Source organism: Crocodylus porosus, unplaced genomic scaffold, assembly GCF_001723895.1.
Source record: "Crocodylus porosus isolate Cpor-Errol unplaced genomic scaffold, CroPor_comp1, whole genome shotgun sequence".
Classification (NCBI taxonomy): Eukaryota; Metazoa; Chordata; order Crocodylia; family Crocodylidae; genus Crocodylus; species Crocodylus porosus.
The window spans coordinates 2,616,127-2,640,972 of NW_017728945.1; the positions used below are offsets into that span (position 1 = coordinate 2,616,127).

The following is a 24,846-nucleotide window of genomic DNA, read 5'->3' on the forward strand; positions in this document are numbered from 1 at the left end:
GGCTGCCTGTGTGATGTTTGTGGTGCTCTTGGGAATGCCCTCTTGAGATATCTGTCTCCAGCTGGCTGGAGAGTGATGCCAGGGGGCTCTCTCAGAGCAGCTTTGCCATCTCATTTCAGAGACTGATCTGTGCACATCAAGTGGGTAGGCTGGGTGTGTTTGAAAGCTGTATTCCTGGGGCAGGAGCAGTATAGACATATTGTGATATAACAGGGTCTTGATAATGTCTATGATGTATATGTTTATAATAATAGTTAGATCCTATAATTTGTTTTAGTATATCCCCCACACACCACACATGGGTTTAACATAAGACTCTGCAGTGTAAGAGAGAATTTCAAAAAGAACATTTCCTAATACGGTCATCCAAGGATCAGCTCTGTTATTTCAGAGTAATATCAAGACTTCACATATACAACATGGAGGAATGACATTAAAGACAGCATCCGCACCCTGAAGAGGCTTTCTAAAGCAATAACTCATGGATAAGTTACATTTATGTGAGACATTAGAAATGTGTAAGGCCTGAGTCTGAGCAAGCAGGCTCCAGCCAAACCTGATAGAAGACCAATGGAATATACCAAAGTCCACAAGAGGCTTTGCTGAAGGGCAGGGGCCCTTGATATGATTTCGGCTGGACATTTTTCTTCAATGCAGTGTTGACTCAAGTTGCAACTTGAATGTTGCCCCCAACTCAAGACCTATGCATGCACAAATCCTTATCTTGAGCAGGTTACTGCTCTGAAGTGGAGCTGGCCTGTTACAGGCTATCGCCCCAGGTCACTACACTTGCTGGCTGTTAATATAATCACCGCAGGGGTGTGTCCCCCCACTAGCACACAACTAATCTTTCAGGGTCTTCCCATGGCTCCTGCAGCTGCCCAGACAGGACCAACAAGCTCTCCTTCAAGTCTCTGGGAAGAAAGTCACAGAATAGGTCAGCTTGACAGAACAAAAGAGTTGCAGGGATGCGCCCCAGGAAGTTTAAGTACAGCAGTGAATGCAGTGCCAGTGTGGACACCGCGGTATGAACATTACTTCACTGCATGGCCACTCTCATTCGAGCTGGGCCAACTCAAGAGAAACTACTGTCATGTGGCTGACTTGAGTTAACTTTGCAGTGAACATCTGCCCCGACTAAAAGGTGATATGCAAACTCCTGAGAGAGAACAGGTAAGAGAACAAGTAACCAGAAATGTTGCTGGTAAGGAACTCTTTGAAATACCCAGCATTACTGCTTGCAATACAGCAGTGCCCAGAGGTCCCAACCAAGGTCAGGGGTCTGTAAGACACTGTATGTAAATACGAGCAAACAGAGACAGTCCTTGCCCCAAAAGGGAACTAAAACACATAAGTGACTTGCCTGAAGGCATACAGGAAGTCTGTGGAAAAGCCAGGAACTGAAATTAAATCTAAATCCCAAACAACACTTTAACCAAAGGGGTCAGGTTGGACACTGCAAACCAGCCGAGACAATCTATTACCCAGATCACTTGTTGCCATCTGTTCCAAGGTTGTAAGCCCAGTGTGGACAGGGAACTTCTTTGTGTGGGGTGACTCAGTTTACTTCCCGGATTACTCCCAGCTGGAGCCTGGGACTGGCTATACCCCAGCTGGGCCTAGGCTCATTACACTTGGAAGCAAACTCTGTGAATACTGCTGGAGTTCCTAATTTTCCTGAATTTTGCTTTCAAGCGGGACAAAATCCTTCCAGAATTCTGACACATTCAAAATCAAAAACCAAACAAATGGTACAAAGGACTGGTTGCTTTTACAGGGAAGTTCTGGAGAAGGATGCTCCCATGCAATATGAACATTGCATATCATTTTTTTTTGATATTTTAGTCCTCATAACATCCTATGCTTGTGAAATCACTTGCCAGTTTTGACTGCAACATTCATTACTTCATCTGAGGAAGAGAAACATAACATATTTATTCATTAGCGATCGTACATAAATAGATATATTGTAGTTACAAATGATCTATTGTACCTACCCCTCAGTGTACATGGTCAATATATATAAGGCCATATACAGTCACCCACATACACACCAGAAATCCTTTCTCTGCATATCTTTAGGGCAGTGGTTCTCAACCCATTTGCCATAGTGGGCCACACTTGCAGCTCTCCATGTGTTACGTGGGCCGCACTCACACAACTTATTTCCATTCACCAGGATGCCGCGTGGGCCGCAGCAGTGTGCTGATTGGGCTGCGTGTGGCGCGTGGGTTGAGAACCACTGCCCTAGGCTACATGATCATGAAACAATCATACCAAATTTAATTTATACCAGTTTACTGTGGGTCATACTGAACTGATATAATGCTTACTAGCCCTGTGTGAAGCAGCAAGTATTCGCTTTGGATTTGGCCAATTCGGGGGACAGTGATTCGATTCAGTGATTTGAATCACTGTCCCAAATCCTTCGGCCGAATCTGATTCGGAGATTTGGCTGCTGCCGAATCTCCGAATCAGCCAGACCAGGCCCAACCCCCACCCCACTCTCAGCCCGGCAATGGCCACCCTGCCCGCCCCAGCTCCCAGCCCTTGGGGGGAAAAAAGCACCCGCTCAGTGGGTGCTGCCAGGTGGGGGGCGATCCCTGCTGCTCTCCACTGCCCCACACTGAATGGGAGGCTCTGCAAGAGCCCACCAACCCCCCTGCTCCCCCAGTCCCCACACAGGTGCCCCACCTGGGCCAGCTCTGTCCCTTTTAGAAAAAAAAAAAACCTGAAAAAATCCCTGGACTCACAGCTCTTGCTGGCAAGGTCAATCCCCACTGCCCTGTGCCATGTGGGGGCTCTGCATGAGCTCCTGAAGCCCTGAGGCTGCCACAGGAGCAGTGAGTCCCAGGGGGGTTTCTTGGGGTTTTTTTCTTAAAGGGCTGGAGCTGGAGAAGTGGGGGGGAGGGGGGACTCATGGCAGAGACCCCCATGCAGCATGGGGCAGTGGGGGGCAGCAGGGATCCCCCCACCCCTGTAGGCAGAACCCGGTGAGCACTGGGGCTTTTTTTTAAAGGGTCAGGAGCTGGGGTGGGAGAGGGGTGCTGGGGGAGCGAGCAGGGGTCAGGGGAGCCGGCAGGGGTCCCCCCATGGTCCTCTCCCTCCTCCCCCAGTCCCTCCTCCCCGGCCCCTAGTACTTGTCAGCTCGGAGTCGGCTGCAGCTCCCTGCTGCAGCCACCAGGGACTGCCCGAATCATCAAATCTCTCCAAAACTTTGCCAAAGATTTGGAGAGCTTTGAATCGATTTGGACCTTTAAATTGGTCCCGATTCAATTCAGAATCAGAGATTTGGCCACCGAATCGGGCCGAATCTCCTCTGAATCGAATCACCACCTGAAGCTTCGCACAGCCCTAATGATTACAACTCCTTGCTTCTTTACCAGCATAAGTGGGGCTAAACCTCTGCCACTTTAACTCTGCTTAATTCAGCAGTAAGTTATCCCACCTCCCATTTGAAAATAGTATATCTTTGGGTCTGTCCACAACTATGCTGAACCCCACCCCAAATAACTAGCTAGGAAAGGGCAAGATGCTCAGCCAGCAGGATATAACTAGTAACATGAGCTCTTGTGTCCTTTGTGGATTCATGGGAGGCAGGTTTAGGGAGCAAGCTGAAGATAGGTAGTGACAGAAAACCAAATGAAAGAGGAAATAAGGTTGGTGAAACCAGAGGAGAGCTCAGAAACACCTGATGGGAAAGAGACAGTGGTGTCTCTAGGGAGGGGAACTGATGAGAAGCAAATTGCATAGGGCAGAAGGAAGGAGAAAGATGCTCAGCTGTCCCCTAAAATAAGGGAGAAGGGGAATAGGCCCCAGGAGATAGGATTGGATTTATCACCTGGCTGCTGAGGAGAAATGGAGTCATGGGGAGAGGCTTGAACCTGCCATCCCCTGGAAAGGGGAGGTTAGGGGTCCAAGAACAAACCTGATGTTTGATCCAGCAAGACCTAGACCAGAGATTCTCCACTAGGGTGCCATGGCACCTTGGGTACCACCAGCTTCTTTGAAGGATGTTGCAAGGTATGAGGAGATAAGTAGGTTAAGTGCAGGCTCAGGGTTAGACTCGTCCCTGCCAGGCCAATCCCCCCACCCCACTGCCTGGCCCCTCCGAAAGGAGGTAAACACTGTAAAAATAAATTAGTTATTGAAATTGGGTGTTATCATTTCACAAAGTTAGAGGGCTGCCTCAAGTCTAAAAGTGTTGAGAATCAATATTCAAATCCTATCTACTATGAATATGCAAAGATACATATTAAAACTCTGCCTTTTAGGAGGCTGTGAGCTCTCTTGACAAAGAGCATCCTTCAAGCATTCTGAAAGGGGTCTTGCTCCATAACCAAACAGCAGAAATGGGGGAATTAATGTCTACAGCCCTGGTGGGAGTAGAAGAGGGTCATGACTAGTGCTGAGCATCTCCAAGGAAGTCAGAGTTAGGTTAGTGTTAGGCTGGGCTAGAAAGTAAATAACAAGTATTTTACCCTTTAAAATGGAGGCAATGGGTTTAATGTTTGTACCTACCACAAATGCCAACATCATCATAAATATCAGCATCCCTAGAAGTGAAAAAGACAGGTATTGTGAGATTATGGCACTGTCAAGTGGTTCAAAAGATGGTACAAGAAACCACAATAGTAGACTATGGCAGGGCACTTGCAGTGCCTGCCACTTCAAGGGCTGAGTCAAGCAGCCAGCAGGTGCTTGATTGCAGCAGCCATTTTAAAACACTGGCTGCCTATATAAAGACAGCAGTTTGCTGCTGGCAGCCAAGGCAGAAACATTGCCTGGCTGGGCTGCATGAGCCATATAGCAGGTAGGAGCTGGAGGCTCTTGGTCCTAGGCATGACCTAAAACTGCACCCTGCTGGGGAAGGGTGACCTGGTGGGGCTTCTGGTGGCAGAGGAGTCCCCAGGAAATGCTAGGCCAGTTACCTCCCTCCTGAAAGGTGGGCTCCCTGCCTTTGGCTGGGCTTTGGAGGCAACTGTGGGAGTAGTGGGGCCAGGCATGGCAAGCAGAGTGCCATCTCAGCCCAGCAGGGATGTGAGATCCCAGAGACCCCAGAGTGGGTAGTCTGAAAAGCATAATTGTATGGCCCTGCACAGAGTAGGGCTGAATGAGAAGTAGGCCTGAAGGGCAGTCCCAGGGGTGTATTGTGTAAGGCCAAATCAGGAGTAAGCCTGCAGGACAGCACAAGGGCCAGCCCCATGAATAGTTGATCATGAAGAAAAGACCCCAGGGTGTGGTGTGGTGTAGAGGCCCTAGAGGGGGTGTAGTAGGAATTACAGGTGTGGGGAAGAGGCCAAGGCATGGTTGTCGATGCCTGAGGTCATAGTTTGGGCTAGGGCCTGAGTAGGGGGCTCAGCCAGAAGGTTAGGGGTGAGTCCTGATCCCAGTAGGTCCTCTATGGTATGAAGGCCAAGTGTAGGATGAAAGTAAGACAGGTAGGTTGAGTGAAAGTCCCTGGGAGCACCAGTTGTGGTGCAAAGTATGGTTACAACACGTAGATGCCATCTGTGAGGCACGGGCTGCAGTGTAGGGGAGGTCGGAGCTGCAGATAGCACCCCCTGACATTGGGGCATGTAATGCGCAGTTTCCCACATCTGCCATCCATTTATGGGAACAGCAAAGTCATGGTAGGAGAGATGGGGTGGATTGCCCTATAGACAGGTGGGCGAGCTGGCATGGGACTCGACCCCTACCATGCTCCCTGTCACATAGAGACTAATGGAACAACAGGCCCACAAGGGGATGTGCAAGCCTCATTAGGTCAAGGCTGATTTATACCCTGGTGTAGGAATACATACTTTTTCTCAAATAACTGCAGATCTTCTCCTTATCCATATTAAACAACTAGTCCACTTACAAATCCTACACTTTTATTTAGTCTTGATTTGGCCTAAGTAGTGCTGTGTCACCTACCCATGTTGCTCACCCTCTCTTCATGATTCAGACTAAATGTAGGAAATACCATACGACCTAATACAGCCCTTGGACTATCCCATTCTTCAGTATTTCCTATGGTGAAAACTGACCCCTGGATTCCACTCTCATAGATCAGAAATTGGCTAAGAGTGCATTACCTCTCTCACCACATTGCCTTCCTTAGCAGCTTAACTAGCAGGACTTTTGCAAGTCCAAATAACTTATGCCAACTGGTTCTCCTTCAGCCACAGTTTTTATGGGATTGGAGTGCTTGGAATCCTTCAGCCTGCAAACTGCCTCATGGAAATGCTCCCAAAGGCAACCAAGGGGCTGAAAAGCTGCAGACTGTAGTATCTACCAGGCTCTGTCCATATGACCCTGGGAATTGCAGCAGAGTCCCACTGTGAAGTTTCTCTGTTTGGGAGGGTCTTTAATCAGGACACTTACGTGTGCTCTGACACATTCTTATTGGAATCCATCGATTAATCAAATCTGCTCAAGCGGTCTAATCGGAGTGCTCCAGCGTGCTGCAGCATCTTGTGTATTCAGCATCCCCACATTTCAAAAGGGTGGTGGGGGCACTTTAAAGCACCCCCACAACCATTTTGAAATCTGGGATGCTGAATACACGAGACACGGCAGGTATTTTAATTAGAGAGGGTTGTGGGAGCCACTCTAATGCAGCGCACCCCACCCCAGAGCATGTGTATAGGGGCCCAGACTGCTATCCGTGTTACAGAAAAGTAACTCTTCAAGCCACTGAAAGGAGCTGGGGAATTTGCTGTTCTTTGATAAGTTCTTGTATAAGTTTGTTCCAGAACCTCTTCTGTCATCTTAACTCCCTGAAAGCATCACATCCTTATTACTTAGAAAGGGTAGGAGTGGGGCAGCATCTACCCTAACAACCACAGACTAATGCAGATTACTTAATAAATGTTTCTCATCATATATTTTTGGTATAGCACTCTCTCCCACCTCCACATGTATCCTACCCTCTTCGTTTAGTTTATAGTCGGGAATAACTGTGTCATGCTGACTGCTGCCAGTTGACTGTGTGCAAGGATGTCCATTAAGTCAAGGTCCTTGTCCATTACCAGGCATTTTGGATAATCTTAAGAGCATGAAACAGATTTTCAAAGTGGAAAGAAAGCCAGTGCAAAGAGTGTCTGTACTCACAGATGCAGCAGCACTGCCCTGGGAATGTAGCCATCTGGAACAGATAGAAAGGGGTATTTAAAACAAATATACATTCTACACTCACCCAGGCAATGAAGGAATAAGGTAAGCTGGTGTCTGGGGGCTTATCCCAGCAAAACTACTATTGTCTCAGCACCGACAGTGCAGCAGTACATGGTTCCAGAGCACTAGGGCAGGAACGTACTATGGGCAACTAGAGCAGTCTGTATGAAGTCGATATAAGCTCGGCCTTACATATGGGAGATGTAAGCCTTCGAGGGAAGCGAGTACCTGCCCTATAAGCCTGGGGAAAAAACAGAACTGGTCTTGAGAAGCTAAGGTGGAACCAACTTTTTGGCAATGTGACCTCTGCCCATTATGGGTGGAGAAGAAAGTGTGGCAGGTCAACAGAGAAAGATGTAGCTTAAGGAAGACCTATCCAGCTGGCAGTATGGGAGGAAAGAAAACAAGGAAAAGCTGAAGTGGAAGGAATCTATCATCTTAGAAGAGTAGCTCCCTTGCTCTGTCTGTCCAGCCTGGATTTATATCCTTCCCATCTAACCCACAACCACTTCATGTGGGGCTCTGTCTCCTTCCACTGGCAGATGGCCACATACAGAACTGGATGGACTTCAAACTTACATTTCCACCGGCTGTTTCGGCAGAGCATTTGCTCACTACTTGTAAACTGAATGACATCCACAATTTCTCCTCGTTTGACTGGAAGATTCTTCCCCCCTCCTTTTTTCTCAGTCGTAGCGGGATCGATCATCATCCGTGTCAAAACGCGGATTTCTCCTTCGAACTGTGATGTGAACAATAGAGACGGCTTTGTGGGAACTCAATCATGGCACAACATCATGTAGGATACATATCCACGCTCAGATCCTCGCTGTGATAGCAAAGTACTGTAGCATGGTGAAACATGCTGTAGGAGGAGACTGGGGCCTCTCTGAGCGCTGACCCAAGCAGGGCACCTCTGGAAATTGGCCCAGCTCTACAGGGCACACAGAAAAGGAATGAGTGCAATGACAGGAAAAGCCTTTGAATAGTCTTGTCAGGACCTTGGGAGTTCAAATCCAGATCTTCTGCACTCAGAGGCAGAAGCCTGATCTGCAGCACCACCCAGCAGCTGCCCAAATGCCAGCCAGTGCCACATCTCAGCCTGGGCCTTCCCATGCAGTTTCCAATGGGGAACCAGGTGACTTGGGGGGGGGAACAATGGGAGCCACAAATCCCTGATAGGACTACAAAACCCTCTAGGTGCTCTAGGACCTTGTCCCAGCAAAGGTGTTGTCTCGCACTCGGAGAGCAGTGACCAGAACCCAGGGCTTTCTCCTCCCAGGGTAGTGCTCCCATCATTGAGTTACAGGGTCATGTTTCCTCTTGTTTGTTCTCCTTCTGCCCCCCTGAATCCCACATTGCTGGCTGCCTGGTGGGGAAGAGGGGTTGTTTTTTTTTTGAAAGCAAAAGTGGGTCACGTGCACTGTGCTTTGTACTGAAGTCAGTGCAGTCGTTAGTGTCAGTGAGGTGATCTGTCCTGTCCTCTGTAGATGCAAAAAGAATGGGAACTTAAGCAGATTTGAGGCATTTCCAAGCTCCAGTGTGGACCCCAAAAGGACTTCATGAGGAGTTAGTCACCTCTGCACATGATCTTGATACTAGCTTCTGAGTCTGTGTTTCCATCTTGGTGCCTCATCAACTTTCAGACCACAGAGAGGGACTGGTTTTTTTTTATTATGTGCCTATTTCTGCTTAAGTCCCATTAAGGCAGGGGCGGGCAATTATTTCAGGTGGAGGGCCGCTTACTGAGTTTTTGGCAAGCCATCGAGAGTCACATGACAGGCAGCCAGGGGTAGATAAATATTAATTTCCTAAATTTTTTAGGGGCCCCACAGGCCGGATAGAATGGTCCATGGGCTGCATTTTGCCCATTAAGGGATTTATAAGAATGATTTGCATCTCTCTGTGCCTCACTGAACTGTGCGATAGTCAGATACCAGGTATCTGAGGCCAGAAGAGGCCTGCTTTGGCTTTGTGTCTAGCCCAGGCCAGAGAATATTACCTACTGATTTCTGCCATTACCCACTGTGTCTTCTATGAGCTGTAGCATGTCTTGTAATGGGGGGTGGGGAGGGGCTAAACCTAGGATAATTACTTCTAAGCTAATAGGGATTTGTGCCTGTGTTTCTGTTGAATACTTTTTATAGAGTAGGTCTCTCTCCAGCTTTGTATTACACTCCTACAGGAAAATGAATAGCTGCATACCATGGGAGAATGCTGTTACAGCCAACCCAACCCCACTCACCTTAAATTTCTTCTGAAATTCCCTATCTGCTTTCTCTTCTTTTTTGTGGTCTTTGAGATTCTTCACATTTTCCCTTCTTTGTTTTGAAATATGGGATTTTCTGTAGAGTAATTAAAAGTTACAATAACCCTGAGGTTCAGGTGACCCAGTGACCTCGCCACCTGATGTCCAGCTCCTTTTAAATCACCCAGGCTAATGCACTCACTGGAGAAGGTCTCCCTTCTGCCCTGCTGTCAGCCTAGGGCTGTCCTTGGTCCAGAGATCCAGGTGGATTCCCAACAGACGAAGGGCTAAGTCTCAAACCAGAGTGTTTGGATGCTTTCTAAAAGACAAGTTGCAATCTCAATTTCAAAATTTCCAGCACTGGAGCCTCTGGCACAGATCTTGTTAAGAAGTTCCCAAGATCAATTATCCATGCTGTTAAAAATCTGTGCCTTATGTCCGGCTGGAATTTGTCTGGTTTCAACTTGACCTTAATGTATCTTGCTATATCTTTTCTGCTAGGCTGAGGGCCATCTATTATTGCACTTCTGTTCCCCATGTACCTACTTACAGCCTGTGATCAAGTCTTTGTTAAGCTAAACACTGAGCTCCTTGAGGATATATATATAGGCCTATCCCCACCAGCTTCCATTTAGCTGGCACAGGTAACAAAAGAAAGGAAGAAGTCCACCACAGATTCCTCTGATCTCTCCTCTACTGAATTTCTCCAGTCAGAGCTATCTTTCTGCCTGCCCAAACTGGCAGAGAGAGATGCAAGACCAAGACATGCAGAGCATAAGAAGCGGTGTCTCTTAGAAAGACATGGGGGTGTTTAGCACAGAGCACTAATACCATAAGTTGACTTCTGAAACCACAAGCGGGGAATTCAGCCTTATGCCATGTCTTACTCTGGCCGCAAGTCTCTATGCGAGGCTACGTAAGGTGTGCAGTTCCACTGCTGTGGAATTTGCTGAGGAACCCATTCCAGCCATGGAAGTCTGCGCTGTAAGCTGAAGTTGCATTACAAACCAAATCGTGGTTGTTTGTACAAACACAAAACAAAAAGATGGTTCCAGCCCCCAAATGCTTGCAGCTTAATACAAGATGCAATGTGCGGATACGAGTACACCGACAGGGGAGGCTTAACACAGAAACCTGAAATGCCCTGCTGATGTGCTTGTTCCACATCTACTCCCCAGCTGCAAAACCTCTGGTACCATTCCTGCACGGTGCAGGGGTTGGACCAGATGATCCCTGAGGTTCCTTCCAACTCTGAGATTTTAAAAATGTTGGCAGCCCAGTGAAAAAAGCAGGAGAGGATCAAACAATCAATTTAGTAGCTACATAAATCATCTGGGGCTGCTGCAATGACTGCATCATTCACTGATGTACTCATCTTCGATTCAATGAAACCCTTCTACTGTTAAAGGCAAATGATCCTGCCACAGAACAGCTTTTCTGCCCAGAGCTCCTACCACAACTTCTGGGGTACTTTTTGTCATGGATTACATGGCCCTGGGCACAGGATCTTTGCCAGCGGTGGCTAAGGATTTGCAAACAAGTACTGCCTCATCTTAGCTTTGCTTCACTTGAGGTCAGAGAGTTTAACCTTGAAACTACACCTGCGAGCAGCTAGGCTAACACCAAGCGTGCCTGAAAACCCCACTCGGACACAATTGTGTGTAGATTGAAGGAAGTATAACCTATTAGTGACAGTGAGTGACAGCCCTCCCCCTTCCCCGCCTGATCTAAGAGGATATGAATCTGCCTTCCTCAAAATGACAATCAGGATTTGGAGTAGAGATGATATCTTCTATTAGACCAACAAGATTTTTGAAAAAAACTGAACCAAAACCAACCTGGATACCATCCTCAAAATGAGAAACCCATTGTAGAAGGGAACTCTCCTGAAGTTTCCCAGTTCATTCCCTACTAATGTCTGGCACAACGGTGCCCTTGCAGGACACTGCAACTAATCCAGGAGAGTCCTAATGTGGAGCACAGAGCTTAGAAAAGTGAGTCTCTCAGACTTAATAAATGCATGTATTACCTCAGTGTGGCGAAGTCTGGAGGAAATCTGCCAGGGATCAGACCAGTCCTTCCACCTGCATAATTAGATGCCAGAAGAAGAGTCCACGTGAGGCTGGTCTGCCAAAACCACCTGCTGAGACCCACTTAGAAGAGCTCCTGGGAGCTCAGAGGTTGAGGCTGGGTCCTACTTCTGCCACCCAGCGGTCCAGGCCTCTAGGTCTCAGTAATTTAGTTTTTATAAGGGACTTCCCTGTGAGGAAATGACTCCCCACCTAGATCCACCCTGTTGTCAGCAAGGACCTCTTGATGTGCACCTCAAATGTTATCCTGTCCTACTCTCTTTCATTTGGGATGGTGCTTAGACCTCACTTCTGCAGCCAGCTCCCGGGATTTCCAGACCTCACTGCCATAAGACATGGTGCTCTCCACTTGCTCCTGTTACCCTGGGCTACAAGTAAGGGTTTCCAGTATAAGAACGAACTGAAGCAGATCGAGTTAAACCAGCTCATCCCTACATGGGGCCACTCTTATTCCAGTATAAGATGGCTTTTTTACAATGTTTCTTGAAAGCTTCAGTTAAGCTGGAAAAGCCATCCTTATGTCAGCATAAGTCTGCCCATGCAAGGTTTGTACCAATCTAACTATAAACATGGTGCTATATAAGCTTTCCCATGTAAATGAGGCCTGCATGTTACTGCCCCTTGCATCTACCCCAAATCATGCAGGACCCTTCTGTGACCCTGTCATGGGTTTCAGACACTGCCAAGACAGGGCAATGACCTCTCTGGTTATTATATTCACAGAAAAGCCTCAGAAGTGGCCAGGAGAAAGGGGACCGGTTGTCAGGTGCTTTCTCCATGCCACGCACAGGTGCTGCAGAAGCCCACCAGGAAGCAGGGAATGAGGCAGTCTTCACCCGCTCCACCCAAAGCTCTCTATTTGGGCCCCTCTATGGAGGCTGGGCCCTCAGAAAACCTTTGGACGCCCAAGCCATGTGAGCACCTGGGGCTTGGGGGGATTTTCAGGGGCTCAGGGCTACATAGGGCATCCCCATAGTTCCCCAGTGGGCACAGGGTCAGGTTCACACACTCCCTTTTCAGAGTGAAGCTGAATTGGTGGCAGGCTGCATTCAGAGGCTGGAGCTGCCATTGCATATTCTGTGCTGACTAATGAATGTTATAGCCTGCTCTGTACTTACCTTGTCCAGAATGGAAAGAGGCTGTGGGCTGGGAATTGGGGAATAATAGGAGCTGTTTGCCCTTGTTGACTGGCCCAACTGGTTCTACATCATCGTATATCTCATCTTGTTCTCTGAGGCATGGGGAAAATTGAGATAAGAAAGCTGAGCTGTGGTGGCTACCACTGCAGTCTGAGACTAGAATTTAATATACAATCAAAAGCCAATGATACAAGAGGGGGGAGTAGAAGGGGAGAGGAATGTATCAGAGCTGAGAGCAGACATCTGTCCAAACAGGAATAATTTATGGCATAATGTGCTAATGAGACTGGCCTTGCACTGCATGTGGCAATGCCATTGTGCAGGGTGTTCTACGAAGCTCTGGCCAGCGTGCACCTCGCTTACAGCAGTGCGCCGCAACCAGCTGCACGCTGTGCTGTGGACCGGTGCCTTGGCGACACTGAGAGAAAAAAGATGATTAGTATGTAAATTATTAGGTCTGCTATGTGGGATACTGCAGGGTGGATACAGACCCACTGGCCTTCCCATGAATTATAGAAAGCGAGGGTTGGTCATCTAGCCCAACCCCCTACTCAGAGCCCCAGCCCCAGCTAGATCATCCCAGCCAAAGCTTTGTCTAGCCTGGTTTTGAAAACCCCCAAGGATGGAGACTCCACCACCTCTCTGGGTAACCTGTTCCAGTGTTTTACTACCCCCCTAGTGAGAAAAATGTTCCTAATGTTTAACCTAAACTTTCCCTGCTGCAACTTGAGACCATTGCTCCTTGTTTTGTCATCTGCCGCCACTGAGAAGAGTCTAGCTCCATCCTCTTTCGAAACCCCTCTTTTAGGTAGTTGATGGCTGCTATTAAGTTGAAGGCTGCTACTTATTATGGAGTTTGAATTGCTCAGCACTGAGAAGGAATCACCCAAAAGGCCCACTTCCCTTCTGCTCTGCACCATGCACACTCATTTAAACTAGCGCAAAGTAGATCAGAAGGGCAGTTGCACAAGGTGCAGCACAACGGTGAAGCTAACCAAAGATGGGCATCTAGTATTGACATCTAAAAAAAGCAGCTGAAAAATGCTGGCCTGTGTGCCTCACCGTAGTCTGTGGTAGGCAGCAAGCCACCTTGTACCTGGAGATGCAAAGGAAAAAAGGAAAGAATTGGCAAGTCAGAACTTACCGTGCTAAACTTGAGACATGAGGAAATGGAGCAGCTTTAGGTAGAACTGGTCCAAAGGAAGCAGGATCTGGCTTCGAGTAACCTATAGCAAAGGTGGAAGATGATGGGGAAGAAGGGAAGTTAGATCACTGATTACTTTAAACCAATTTTCTGGACTTGATAGGGGAAATACAGCCCTCTCCTTGGGACCTGCTCTAAGATTCCAAACCTGGTTGTCCTGTCTGAAGAAGTCAGCCAGGGCAAGTACTGGGGCAGGCCTTGGCAGCGGGGGAAAAAATGAAACCTGGCATGGGGGATGTGCCTTATATGGTATGATGAGCTGTGATATAAATCCCAAGCCATCACACTAAGACAGGCTCAATGTGAACAACCAACTTCACCATAGTCTCATATAGATACTGCAATGGCATGTGCTCTCTTGCTCATTCATTTGCTGCCTCATCGATCACCTGGCTGGCTCACCATCATCATGACAATGATTATTTTTATTGCTCTTATTACCTGGCTCATATCTGTGTCACAACTCTCTTTTTGTCCAAAAAATCCTCTCCAGTGCATTTTATTAACTCTTGCAGCAACAGGACACTGATTGCTGTTGTCCTCCTGCTTTAACTGTGGCAGGTCAGGATGCTTTTGATGTCCCTAGGCAATATGCCTTAGAGTCATGCAACAGGGCTCTGTGCTTTCAGGAATAAAACAAACCAGGACTTATATGAGACAGTGTGGATAGGGATGACCCTGCCTCAAGCAGGGGATTGGAATAGATGACCTCCAGATTTCCCTTCCAGCCCTATTTTTCTCTGATTCAATGTTTCTGATGAACTACAATGACATTCCTTGGCTCAGAAAAGCAAGGTAGAAGGCAAAGGAGATTTGCACTTTACAGACTAACTAAATCAGAGAGCCATATATTTTCATAAGCAGTAACCTCTTAGCATCTGATGAACTAAGCTAGTGATAACAAAAGCTTATGTATCTTTGATTTAGTTAGTGTTGTCCAATTTCCAAGCAGGGCATGGGCCGCACACCAGAGCAACCTATGGCCCCCCCAGGCTATACATCCCACAGATGCCCCCCACTGCTGCGCTGTGCACCTGCAAACCATCCCACACTGCTGCACTGTATGCCTGTGACCATTGCACTGCAGTACTGCATGCTCAGCGTCCCCCCCCGCCATGCCTGTGACCTCCCTAACCTGCCCACTCTCATTCCCTGCTATACTGCACAGCCCAGGCTCTCGCTGCCCGCCTCCCTGGATCAGGTATAGGAACTAGCAGCTGGTGGAGGGAGGAAGAGCCCAGAGACTCCTGCTGCTGTTACCCCAAGTGATGGGGCAGTGGCAGCTGGGCAGAAGCCTGGGGTTGGGGAGTGGTTACATTTTAACCCCTTGTGGGTCACCAGTTGGACAGCCCTGGTCTATAAGGTGCAAATGTACTCGGCCTTTTGCCTGGCTTTGGACGCACACAGCTGATGACCTCCCTCAGAAAAGAGAAAAACTGACTGACAGCAAATGCAAATATCCTTGGTACTACACGAGTCTGTGAGGCTTGAGTTAATCCCAATTAACAAGTTACTTCTAGCCAACTCATCCATGGTTAGGTTCAGTATCCATTCAACTGCAGCTGGAACCACTATTAGATGAGGGGTCCTTAGACATACTTTTCCCAGCATCAAGAATGCCAAGCTAATGGAAAAGCATGAGTCAGCTCCCTCCAAAATCTTGGTGCTCTTTTTAGATAACATTTTGATGGTTTGTTCAATCTTTCTTCAACAACCATATTGGTTATAAAGTTACTTCTCTTTTGAAATGCAAGCTGAGGGTCTCCTGTTCTCATTGTATTTCAGCCCTTCAGTGTGTAGTAACCAAAAGCAGTCCCTATATCTTCACTCCATATACTGCAGGCTTCTATCAATGACATGGGAAGAGGTAAGGAGGAGCTGCTGGGAGTGTGGAAACAGAATGGCCTGAACATAGCAGTCACCAATTTGCCATTCTCCGGTACATAAGTATACGTAAGTACATAAATGTTAAGCATACTAAAAAAAAATAGTACTAAACAAGTACATTCCAACAGATCACTCTTTCCTGTTTCCTTTGTTCACTTTTTCTATAGTGCCCCTCATCATGGTACAGTATTAGAGCACTTACGAAAAGTATAATAATGCCTAAATAACTCAAGTTGTCCATTAGGACCAAAGAACATCAGACTTTGCAGTCCAGAAGCAGAGATGCCCACCAAATGATCAGTAGTATCTAAACGGCATGATCATATGGGTACTTTTTTACTTTTTATGGTGGTGAGTTTTTCTCTCTTATGGACTTCCTTGCTCTATTACACCAATTCACGGAAGTAAAATGGGAACTGCACTGCTGGACGGCAATTAAGACTTGCACCTCTCAGAAAGAAAAGAAACAGGAATCCACTCTCCTGCTGGAATCCTTCTTGGACTGGCAGATACAACCCAGCACTTAAGGGTTAAAGAGCCGACAACAGAGCTCTAGCAGAAACACGAGAAGGACTCAATTCTTCTAATTTCAGACAGGGTTGTTGTTAAATCTTAATTCCATCTAGTGTCCAGATCATCCGTACCTGGCTCCCTTAGCATCCATTCATTGATTCCCTTCCTACATTCTGGCCCATGGAGTGGTAACTCCTCCCCTGCTCGGCACCCCGCTACACCTGCTCCTCACACCTAGACCCCCAGCTTCCAGACTGACTTGCTCTTCCCTGTCCTGCTGCTGAGCTAGGGCTACACAAGCCACAGGGGACAGAGTCCCAATGTCAGGAGCCCCTGGTGGCACATCCAGGATGCTGTTAGTTAGATCAGCCACTGTTTTCTGTGCCACGATTGTGTAAAAGGCTTTGCTGATACAGGATCAGATGAGCCAGGTGGGTTTTGTTGGTTTAAAAACTCCAAGCTTATACACTCTGCAAATCAAGAAAAGAGGATTATCCTCCATATGAAAGATCCCCGGAAGGCAAGGGGGGCTGGATTTGCTATAAGAAAGCTTGAGTGTACAAAGCAAGGAAAATCAATTCCCATCTTCTTAAAGTGTTTAGGAATGCGATTGCTAACCAGGCATTTCTTCAGCTACTACAGGCAGACTATGAAGTCGATAGTGACCTAGAAAAGGAAGATCCCAAGGAATTGATTGTTGTGAAAAGACTGCTCACAGTTACCAGTATCGCCTGCTGTCTTGTCACAGATAAAGAGGACCCCGAAAAACTGGAGATGCACCCCAGCCATCTATTAATGCTCAATATGAATGTGCTTAATGTGAGAGGCCAGGGACTGTCAGAATTTGTATCAGCAGGGTGCACAGCTCACAGACGTAGTTGGGTAAGTAATAGAAAGCAGCGTGGCCTTGGGGGCAACTCTGGGGCTGGGTTGTGAAAACAGCAGAAAACAGATTTGCTTCATGTTGGCCTAAAAATGGACATCTAAACTGAAAGGAAAAGACACAGTAAGAAAAGACTCCAGTGCAAAGACTATTGTGAGTCATTACCGTGTGTGAGGACAGAGCTGGGGAGAGCTAGAGACAGTGTAAGCCTACAGAAGCCTGTATACCACAAAGGTAGCACATGAGGTTCATTTGAATAATGCCAGTGCATCTGATATTAGACCATTTTATTTTCAGTGGCATGGATGTTAAAACCACAGGAAAATATGGTTTGACCCACAGAAGGGGAGGGGAGAGGTTGGACTCTGCATGAAACCTAATAAATGCACCAGTTACTATAGAGCAAGACAGGATGGAAATCTAGCTTTACAACACAGTGGAGCCAAACTAAAATTATAGGATGATTCTTATCGGAAGAATTATCTCTGCTAATTGAACTGCACTTTAAGATTGAAGTTGACAAAAGCCTCCCTTCAAAAAAGTAAAAGGGTTACAAAAAGCCTGTTCTTTCAGCTGAAACCTGTGAGGAGATCAGTCTAATTACAGAGAACAAGGAGTAACCTATCCTTAAGGCGTCTCAGACTGAAAACACCCAAGGAGTCCAACATCACTGATGGATGAGAAGAGCCCATCTGACTATGAAGATTTATGGTGTGGACTGGAGCTCTTGCTTGATGAAGCAGAGCATTTTAGTAATTAGCACACTGCCCTAGCACTCATGAGAGCTGTTCCTTGTCTGACTTCAGGCATATCACTCGAGTCCCTGGTCCCAGTTTCACATCTGGACAAAGAGAATGAATGTATTAAGGAATAGCATTTCTCAGCCTCACACAGATGCTATGAACCTAACTACATTCATGAGTGCAGGCAGACAAGATTATTTGGGTAAATGTGGTATTTTATTAGACCAACTAAATACAGTAGTTGGAAAAAATTTTCTTTGCAAGCTTTTGGGCACAAACACTCTTCTTCAGGCATAGGGTATTTGTACCTGAAAGTTTGCAAAGAACAATTTTTCCAGCTACTGTATTTAGTTGGTCTAATAAAAGATATCACATCCACCCAAAGAACCTTGTCTGCTTATGTCCTTAGACCAACATGGCTACAACAAACAACCCTAATTCATAAGTGCAGGATACTCAAATATTGTAGTAATGGAGTCCCTATCAATACCTGAGATAAAGTAGGCAACCATCAATCCTTCTGGATTGCAAAGTACACATGAGACATCACCAGGATCTTTGACATGTAGACCTAGGTGGGAGGATGCCCAGGCCTTCCAACCATTGAGACAGACTCAGTCTGGCCTTTGGAGGCTAGATGTTTGGGACCTCAATAGCTGTAGTTATATGTGCACCTGGGAATCAAACCCAGGTTTCCCATTTTGTAGACAAGGAGTCTACCACTGAATCACAATAGCAGGCACCTTATAGAATAAGGTGTTTAATGTGGGCCCCAAAGTTACAGAATAACAGTTTAACATGGGCCCCAAAGTTGAGCTATTCCAGCATGAGCCAGGTAAAGGGCCTGACATTTTTAAAGGCTCAGAAGAGGGGGAAGAAACCCCCTGCAAACTTGTAGAACAAATGGGTGTTGAAAAGAGAGCCAAAACCTTGGATCAATGATCTAGTGGCAAAGATAGCTTGTGTCAAAGGTGAGCACAAAAACCAAGTCCTTCTTGGACCCAATTTGGATGATCCTGGTGACTCAGATTTGCAATTCTTTCACATACGTATTAGGAGCCACATCATAAAGGACTGTCTGGGGTGGAGGCCATGCCAGATATGGTGCTGGCAGTTACAGAGTTAGCTAATTCCTTAAGATAAATGGTATATGAGGTCCTCTCTCTAGCTGTTTGGAGGGGTCACTGTTGCTTCCCACATAGTCAGAGCCCTTCCCTTGTTGTGTAATCTTCAAAGAAAGCAAGTCAGCTTTCACTCATTTCTGGGTTTCCTTCAGCTTCCTCACTCTCAATTATTACATCAGTTTTGCTCCTTCTTTTCCACCCTGTTATGTTTATAAAAGCTGTAGCCCCACCTTTCCCTAAAAGCCTCAACATTTCTACCTAACGTGAGTCGTCTGTTTTAATTCAGCACCATTTCCTTCCTGAACTATGCACCATTATACCAACTGTGCACTATGCACCAGCTATGCATAACTCTGCACTGTGCACCACTTTCTTCCTAGAACTATGCATTCTAGGACACTTTCCTCCCTGGCTGCATGGGATTGTCACGTGACAGACGTCCTGTACATACCATGCCGCACATCTCTCTGTGGCTTTGGTATAGGAGAAGCATGTGCTCGGGCCTTCCTGAACTTCTCTAGGTCCACTACAGGAGGGCGACTGGGTTTGACTGGTTTCGACTGCAGTGGTCTTGCTTGCGGGAGTGGCTTTTTCCTAGGAACCTTTGCGAGGTCTTTCTCAGTTACACTCTGTGGAGTATCCACTGGGGCTGGGACAGCTGTCCCTGTGGTAGGAGCTTGCAAAGTACCCGAACTTACTCCTTCATTCTTAGGATATTGGATCGGTGGCCATTTGTGCAGATTCAGGGTTTTCTGAGGAAGGTCTACATTGCTCCTTGCAGCCCTCTGGTTTTGTGGTCCTGCTTTCATTCCTGTTTTCAGACCAGCTGATTCCACTACCTTCCCATTCTTTGACTTGGGCACCAACGCAGGTTTTTCACAAAAATGATGATCTGGTAATCTTTGTCCCAGGCCTTGGATTTTACTCTGAGACAAGGGAGCATTTGTTAAATCCGTCCTTTTTGGTTCTGCTAATTTTGGTGATTGGTTGTTCTTGAACCCAGTTTGAAGCGCATCTCTCTGCTGCTTTGCAAGTGATGCTGCTGGCTGATGCACGGACCTGTCACTCTTTTCAGAGACTTCATGCCTGTGCCCTTCAAACTTTGACCTTATATGTCTAACACCCTCTTGTCCTTCCTGGAAGAGAACAGACGTTGTTAATTCCCAAACAGCTCTGTATAACACTAAGGACAGTGTTAGTTATTCATGGTAGAAAGGTCCATGGAGTGAAATTAGAACCACACACATTTCCTATTCTGCTTGATAAATGTCTATTATTTGGATTGCCTAATTGCCAAGAGGTGAAAAAGGCCCTTCCCCAAAGAGCTCTGGAGCCTGTGTGGTGGTACAGAGCCTCAGTACTGCTGGCAATGGCATCTGAAAACACTCCCCTTTGATTTGCGCTTCACCCAAATTTGAAATCAACTGTCTGGCAGCAGCAGCAGCGTTTCTAGCCTGGAAGTGCTGAGGGAGTCAATTGACTTCATGGCTCATTGTCATCTGCCTGATCCCTTCTTAACTCTTCCTTGCACTGGTGTTAAGGACCCTTTCTTCTTTTTGATGGTCTTGATGTCCTGCCAAGCAAGCAAGCCTTCATCCTGCAATTCTGTAGTCTGTTAGCTGCTCCTGGTAACATAACTCCTATTTCACAGCCCTAAGGGTTTTTTTAACTCATTCCAATGAAGTTATACTCATTTTTTGCTTCAGTCTTAAACTGAATGGCACAGTCCTGGGCCCCTAAGGTATTAGTAAAGCTCCTAGTTTATTTTTAACTAGAGAAAAATATGTGTTGTTCTCTATGTGATGATGCACCTCACCGTCTCCACCACCCTTTTCAATTAGATCTGCCCATGGGATTGAACCTCCCTGCTTGTTCTGGAGGTGGGAGTGGGTGCAAAATTACCCTCTCCTTGACAAAATCACCATGAGAAATCAACATGGGGTCAATTCCAAGACTCAGTTTTCTCTGTTTTTTATCCTTGGTTCCTTTCTAAGTGTTTTCAATAGGAGGAAACACCTGGCCCTGGGGTCCCTCCATATTTATATCAATATGGCTAAAGTTAGAGTTAACATCTATATCCTGCACAGGGCTCAGCAGTGGGCTCCGTGCTGCTCCTGATTTCCATGGAAGACCAGAAAAATGGAATACCAAAGCTCCCTCTTGACTCTGAAATGTGAGAACAGTGACCACCATGCAGCATAATGGCTCACTAGCTTTGAAGACTGGCCCCAGTGTAGATTGAGTGTCCAATACTGGAAGATGACGTTGGCTGCTGCATGTATTGGCTTGCCTAAGAGATAAGCACTGCTGCTGGTGCAGGTTGCTGCTCTGATGTTCACAAGTGTGATTTCCAGCACAAATGATTTGGGTTCTAAATGCTCCTAGGTGCGTTTTACCAGCCACAGCCCAATAGGCACGCATGCTAATGCTAACTGGGACAAACTTGGTTGTGCCTCGTTTGCACTTTTCTTTGAAAAGGCATGGTTAGCACAAATTCCACTTCCTGATACACAGGTGCAATGTCTTGGTTAACGGTATAAGCTGACAATACCGCCTTTCAGAAGTAGCAGCCTTACATGCAAGGGCTAGTGCTAAAGTTAGAAGCTGTCCTAGTTGCATGGCTGGTATGGGAGGTTGCTGTCTTTGTGTGGGTGGAGTCTACCCTCCTCTTAAGAGTGCACATGTATTTCCTGTGGCTTTCCCATTATGCTATGCTTGCATTGTGAAATAGGTCAGACCTGCATCTCTGCACCAATGAAGAGGCAGCCTCTAGAACAGCATTTAAAAGTTGTCTGAATGTCCTAGAAACATCTGTGTTGGAAATAGCAGTAAATAAAAAGGGTCTACATTGGTTTGGTAGTTCTGTACCAAAAGCAAGGTATGTAAGAAGAGCAGCAGAAGCAATGTAGTTGGATTTTTAGAAGCTTATTAAGCATTAATTACATGGACCATATCCCAAAAAGCTATCATCTGTGGACCGTGAAGTACCAATTCTATTTGGTTACAAAATAGCTAATTAGCCTGATCATTTTTCTTCTCTTAATGCTCTTCTCCCCAATGGTCCCAGATTTCAATTTTATTTTGTGCTTGTGAATTGTTTTCATTTTACAAATGAGAAAACTAAGATACAGAGAAGCTGAAGCAAATCTTTTTAAACCTTGGTGCTCAAATTCAGGTACCTAAGGAAAGTGTGAACTCCCCAGCTCCTGCTGATACTGTTAGGATCACACATGGGTGTAGCCTCCTTTCACAGCTGGAACAGGATTGCAACAAGGGTATTGCTAAAGGCAGGCAGAGATGGAGACAGAGACCAGCATTTCCTGTCTCATGGCTGTTAAACTCAGTAGACCCAGTGGCTTTTGAACAATTGAGTAATGAAGCACTCTTTACCACATTTACAAAAGTTAACTTTGTTTTGTCCAGACTTCTGACTTTTTTAATATAAATGTTTGAAAAAAATCTTGCTGTTATTTCATTAATAAAAACCTTGATGACACTGTTTAGGTATGAACAAAATCTCTTTCACCGTGAGCAGAAAGAGGTAGTCGTGTAACGTTAGTCTGAAGTCAGGCAGAAAGGGAAGATTTGTGCTTCTCATACTAGCTGCAATGGATGCATTGCATAAGTTTTCACAGGAAGCAGGCTTACATCTGACAAAGGGAGCCTGCTGAGCTTATGCTGTGCATCTCTGATATAGTCAGTCTATAAGGTGCAAATCTACCCTGCCTTCTGCCCATGTGTCCTGCCACAATTCCAACTTCGCTCTTGTTTTCATTCAAATATAGTAATCTTTTCTTTCATTGTTTTTGAACCAGAGGGGATTACCATGATACTCTAGTCTGACCTCCTACACAAGTCATGGTTCCTGCAGCAAGCTCAGTAACTTGTGACACAACTCTTGGAAGATATCTCATCTTGTCTGAAAGCCATGAAATATTTCTGTATGCTGCTACTCAACTACGTGTGCACCTATAGGTGGCTGTATTTCAATGCTGAACAAAGTGGATCTTGCATCTAGGTTATATTTTACCGTAAAAAGCAATTTGAGGTTTTTCAGAATTTCATTATACACAGCAGTACAGACATCACATTGTCCAAAGGGTGATGCTTGTTGCATAATGTCTTTTGCACCTCCCTTGCCGAATGAAGCAGCCACCTGTTTGCAGCAACAGAAGCAGAGACAATCCTTCTCAGCTAATGATATGAAGGGTTGCTACCTGATCCTCCCATCCCTGCATACAGCACAGCACAGGTGTGTACAGCCAGAGACGATGTATTACTCACCATTTTCCATCAGCAGTCACTTCTTCCCCTCCTCACCACCTTTCCATAGAGAAGCAAGTACACTCAACCAAAATTCCTCATAGAAGGTGCTGACCCACTATCTGCATGCAGCATGGTCACCCTCTACCCATGCAGCCTATTCTTGAAATGGAAGCTTTTTCCTGGGGTTTGGCAAACTGTTGTGTCTAATTTCAGGAAGTAGCTGTGACTTATGTAAAACAGTGAAAGAAGGAGGAGCAGCTATTTCTAAACACCTAGCTTTGATGCCTGTGAGGAGGAGGAGGAGAGAAGTGCTGAGGTTACACTGGTAGCACTGAGTCTTGTAGTCCATAAGGTGGATAACACAGGCTGGAGCCTCAGATGTAAGAAAACTATGAAGATAGGTCAGAGGCTGAAGATAGCTGTGTCCCTGGGGATTTTGGGGGTAGGTTATATTATGGTTTTACAATGGCAGAAGTAGACAAGCTGTGGTTTTTGTCCTCAGATCATCGTGAAACCTACATTGAAACCAAGGGATTAATAATTAGCTTCTCTCTCAGCCCTGTCCCCATCTCCATTAGCTTGGAGTTGTTCCTGTGCAGGACTATGACACCTTGTTCTTACAACTTGCTTTTCATTGACAAATCTCAAGGCACTTAGCAGAGGGGGAAAAGAGAATTTGCTTGGCCTTCTGTAACTGGCTCTTTGAGATGTTGAAGTCTACATGGATCCTGCAGGTGCATGTGTGCCTCATCCCTGGAATCCACAGGCAGATCTTGGATTTGGAAAAACGCAGCGTGCCAGACAATTCAGTGCCACGGGGAGAGGGGGGTGACAAATGGTTGTCAGCAGAGAATTCACTGAGTATCCACTAACATTTGAAGTGGGATACGACCACATCACTGCACCGCACTGCACCTAAATCCTGCGAGAGGACACGAAGGGTGAAATTACTGTGCCCCTCCTTTGGATACCTTGCCATCTGAAGCCTAACTTAACTGCGGACTATAGAAGGTGGGTCACAGGACGCATGCTGAGGGTATCAAAAAGGCATTGTTCTTTCTCCTTGAAGACACAGGATTTGTGTGTTGCTCCAAGGGATGTGATTAGTCAGAAAGTCTGTGCTGACACATGCACAAAGAGGAAGCATCATTACACTCCTTGTACTTTTGGAGAAAACAAAGCACAGACAAGGGAAGTAACTTCATCAAAGTCATACAACAGCCAGCAGCAGAGTGTAACAGAGAGACCCAGACTCTCTCTTACTTAAAGAGGAAAAGCAGCCCAGCCATGGAGCTCTGCAGGCAGGGGGCAGCAGCTGCAGGGCTCCAGGGCAATTGGCTAATGGCTAATTAGCCAGCAGGTGCAAGCAGTCAGATGATAGGATGCAGGCAGGACCAGGGAAGCATATAAGCTCAGGGCTGGGGCCAGTATGGTAGTCTTTATTTTGGTTGTCACCAAGAAAGGAGCTCTTAGCCAAGGAAGTCTAGGATGCTGGGTTAGTGAGGGTTTATATTCTTGAAGGGGTGGAAGACTGCTACATGTTGGCATTTATGTTATAGCCCAGGGGCTTGTATTTACGTTGTGTTAA

General features: G+C 46.4%; 1 protein-coding gene across 2 annotated transcripts; it reads right to left on the bottom strand.

The window, feature by feature from the left end:
• Positions 1 to 1,816: 1,816 nt before the first annotated feature.
• On the bottom strand, positions 1,817 to 23,553 carry PRAM1 (PML-RARA regulated adaptor molecule 1). 2 transcript variants are annotated; one of them, XM_019550627.1, is made up of 10 exons: positions 23,277 to 23,553; positions 19,444 to 20,128; positions 13,783 to 13,864; positions 12,618 to 12,730; positions 11,439 to 11,493; positions 9,407 to 9,506; positions 7,741 to 7,903; positions 7,099 to 7,132; positions 4,522 to 4,556; positions 1,817 to 1,910 (listed from the first exon to the last, which is right to left on the bottom strand). In XM_019550627.1, exons 1-10 carry the CDS (start codon positions 23,277 to 23,279, stop codon positions 1,873 to 1,875), a joined length of 1,308 nt encoding a protein of 435 aa, XP_019406172.1. In that variant the 5' UTR covers positions 23,280 to 23,553; the 3' UTR covers positions 1,817 to 1,872. The 2 variants fall into 2 exon arrangements, with proteins under 2 accessions (XP_019406172.1, XP_019406173.1); XM_019550628.1 differs by lacking the exon at positions 19,444 to 20,128.
• Between the last annotated feature and the right edge of the window lie 1,293 nt (positions 23,554 to 24,846).

Excerpts from the sequence above, each read along its gene's own strand:
- PRAM1 (XM_019550627.1), bottom strand. Across the intron at positions 12,731-13,782 it reads CATGTCTCAAGTTTAGCACG|AGAACAAGATGAGATATACG; the intron begins GTAAGTTCTGAC and ends CCCATGCCTCAG. Across the intron at positions 7,904-9,406 it reads AATTTCAGAAGAAATTTAAG|TTCGAAGGAGAAATCCGCGT; the intron begins GTGAGTGGGGTT and ends TTCACATCACAG.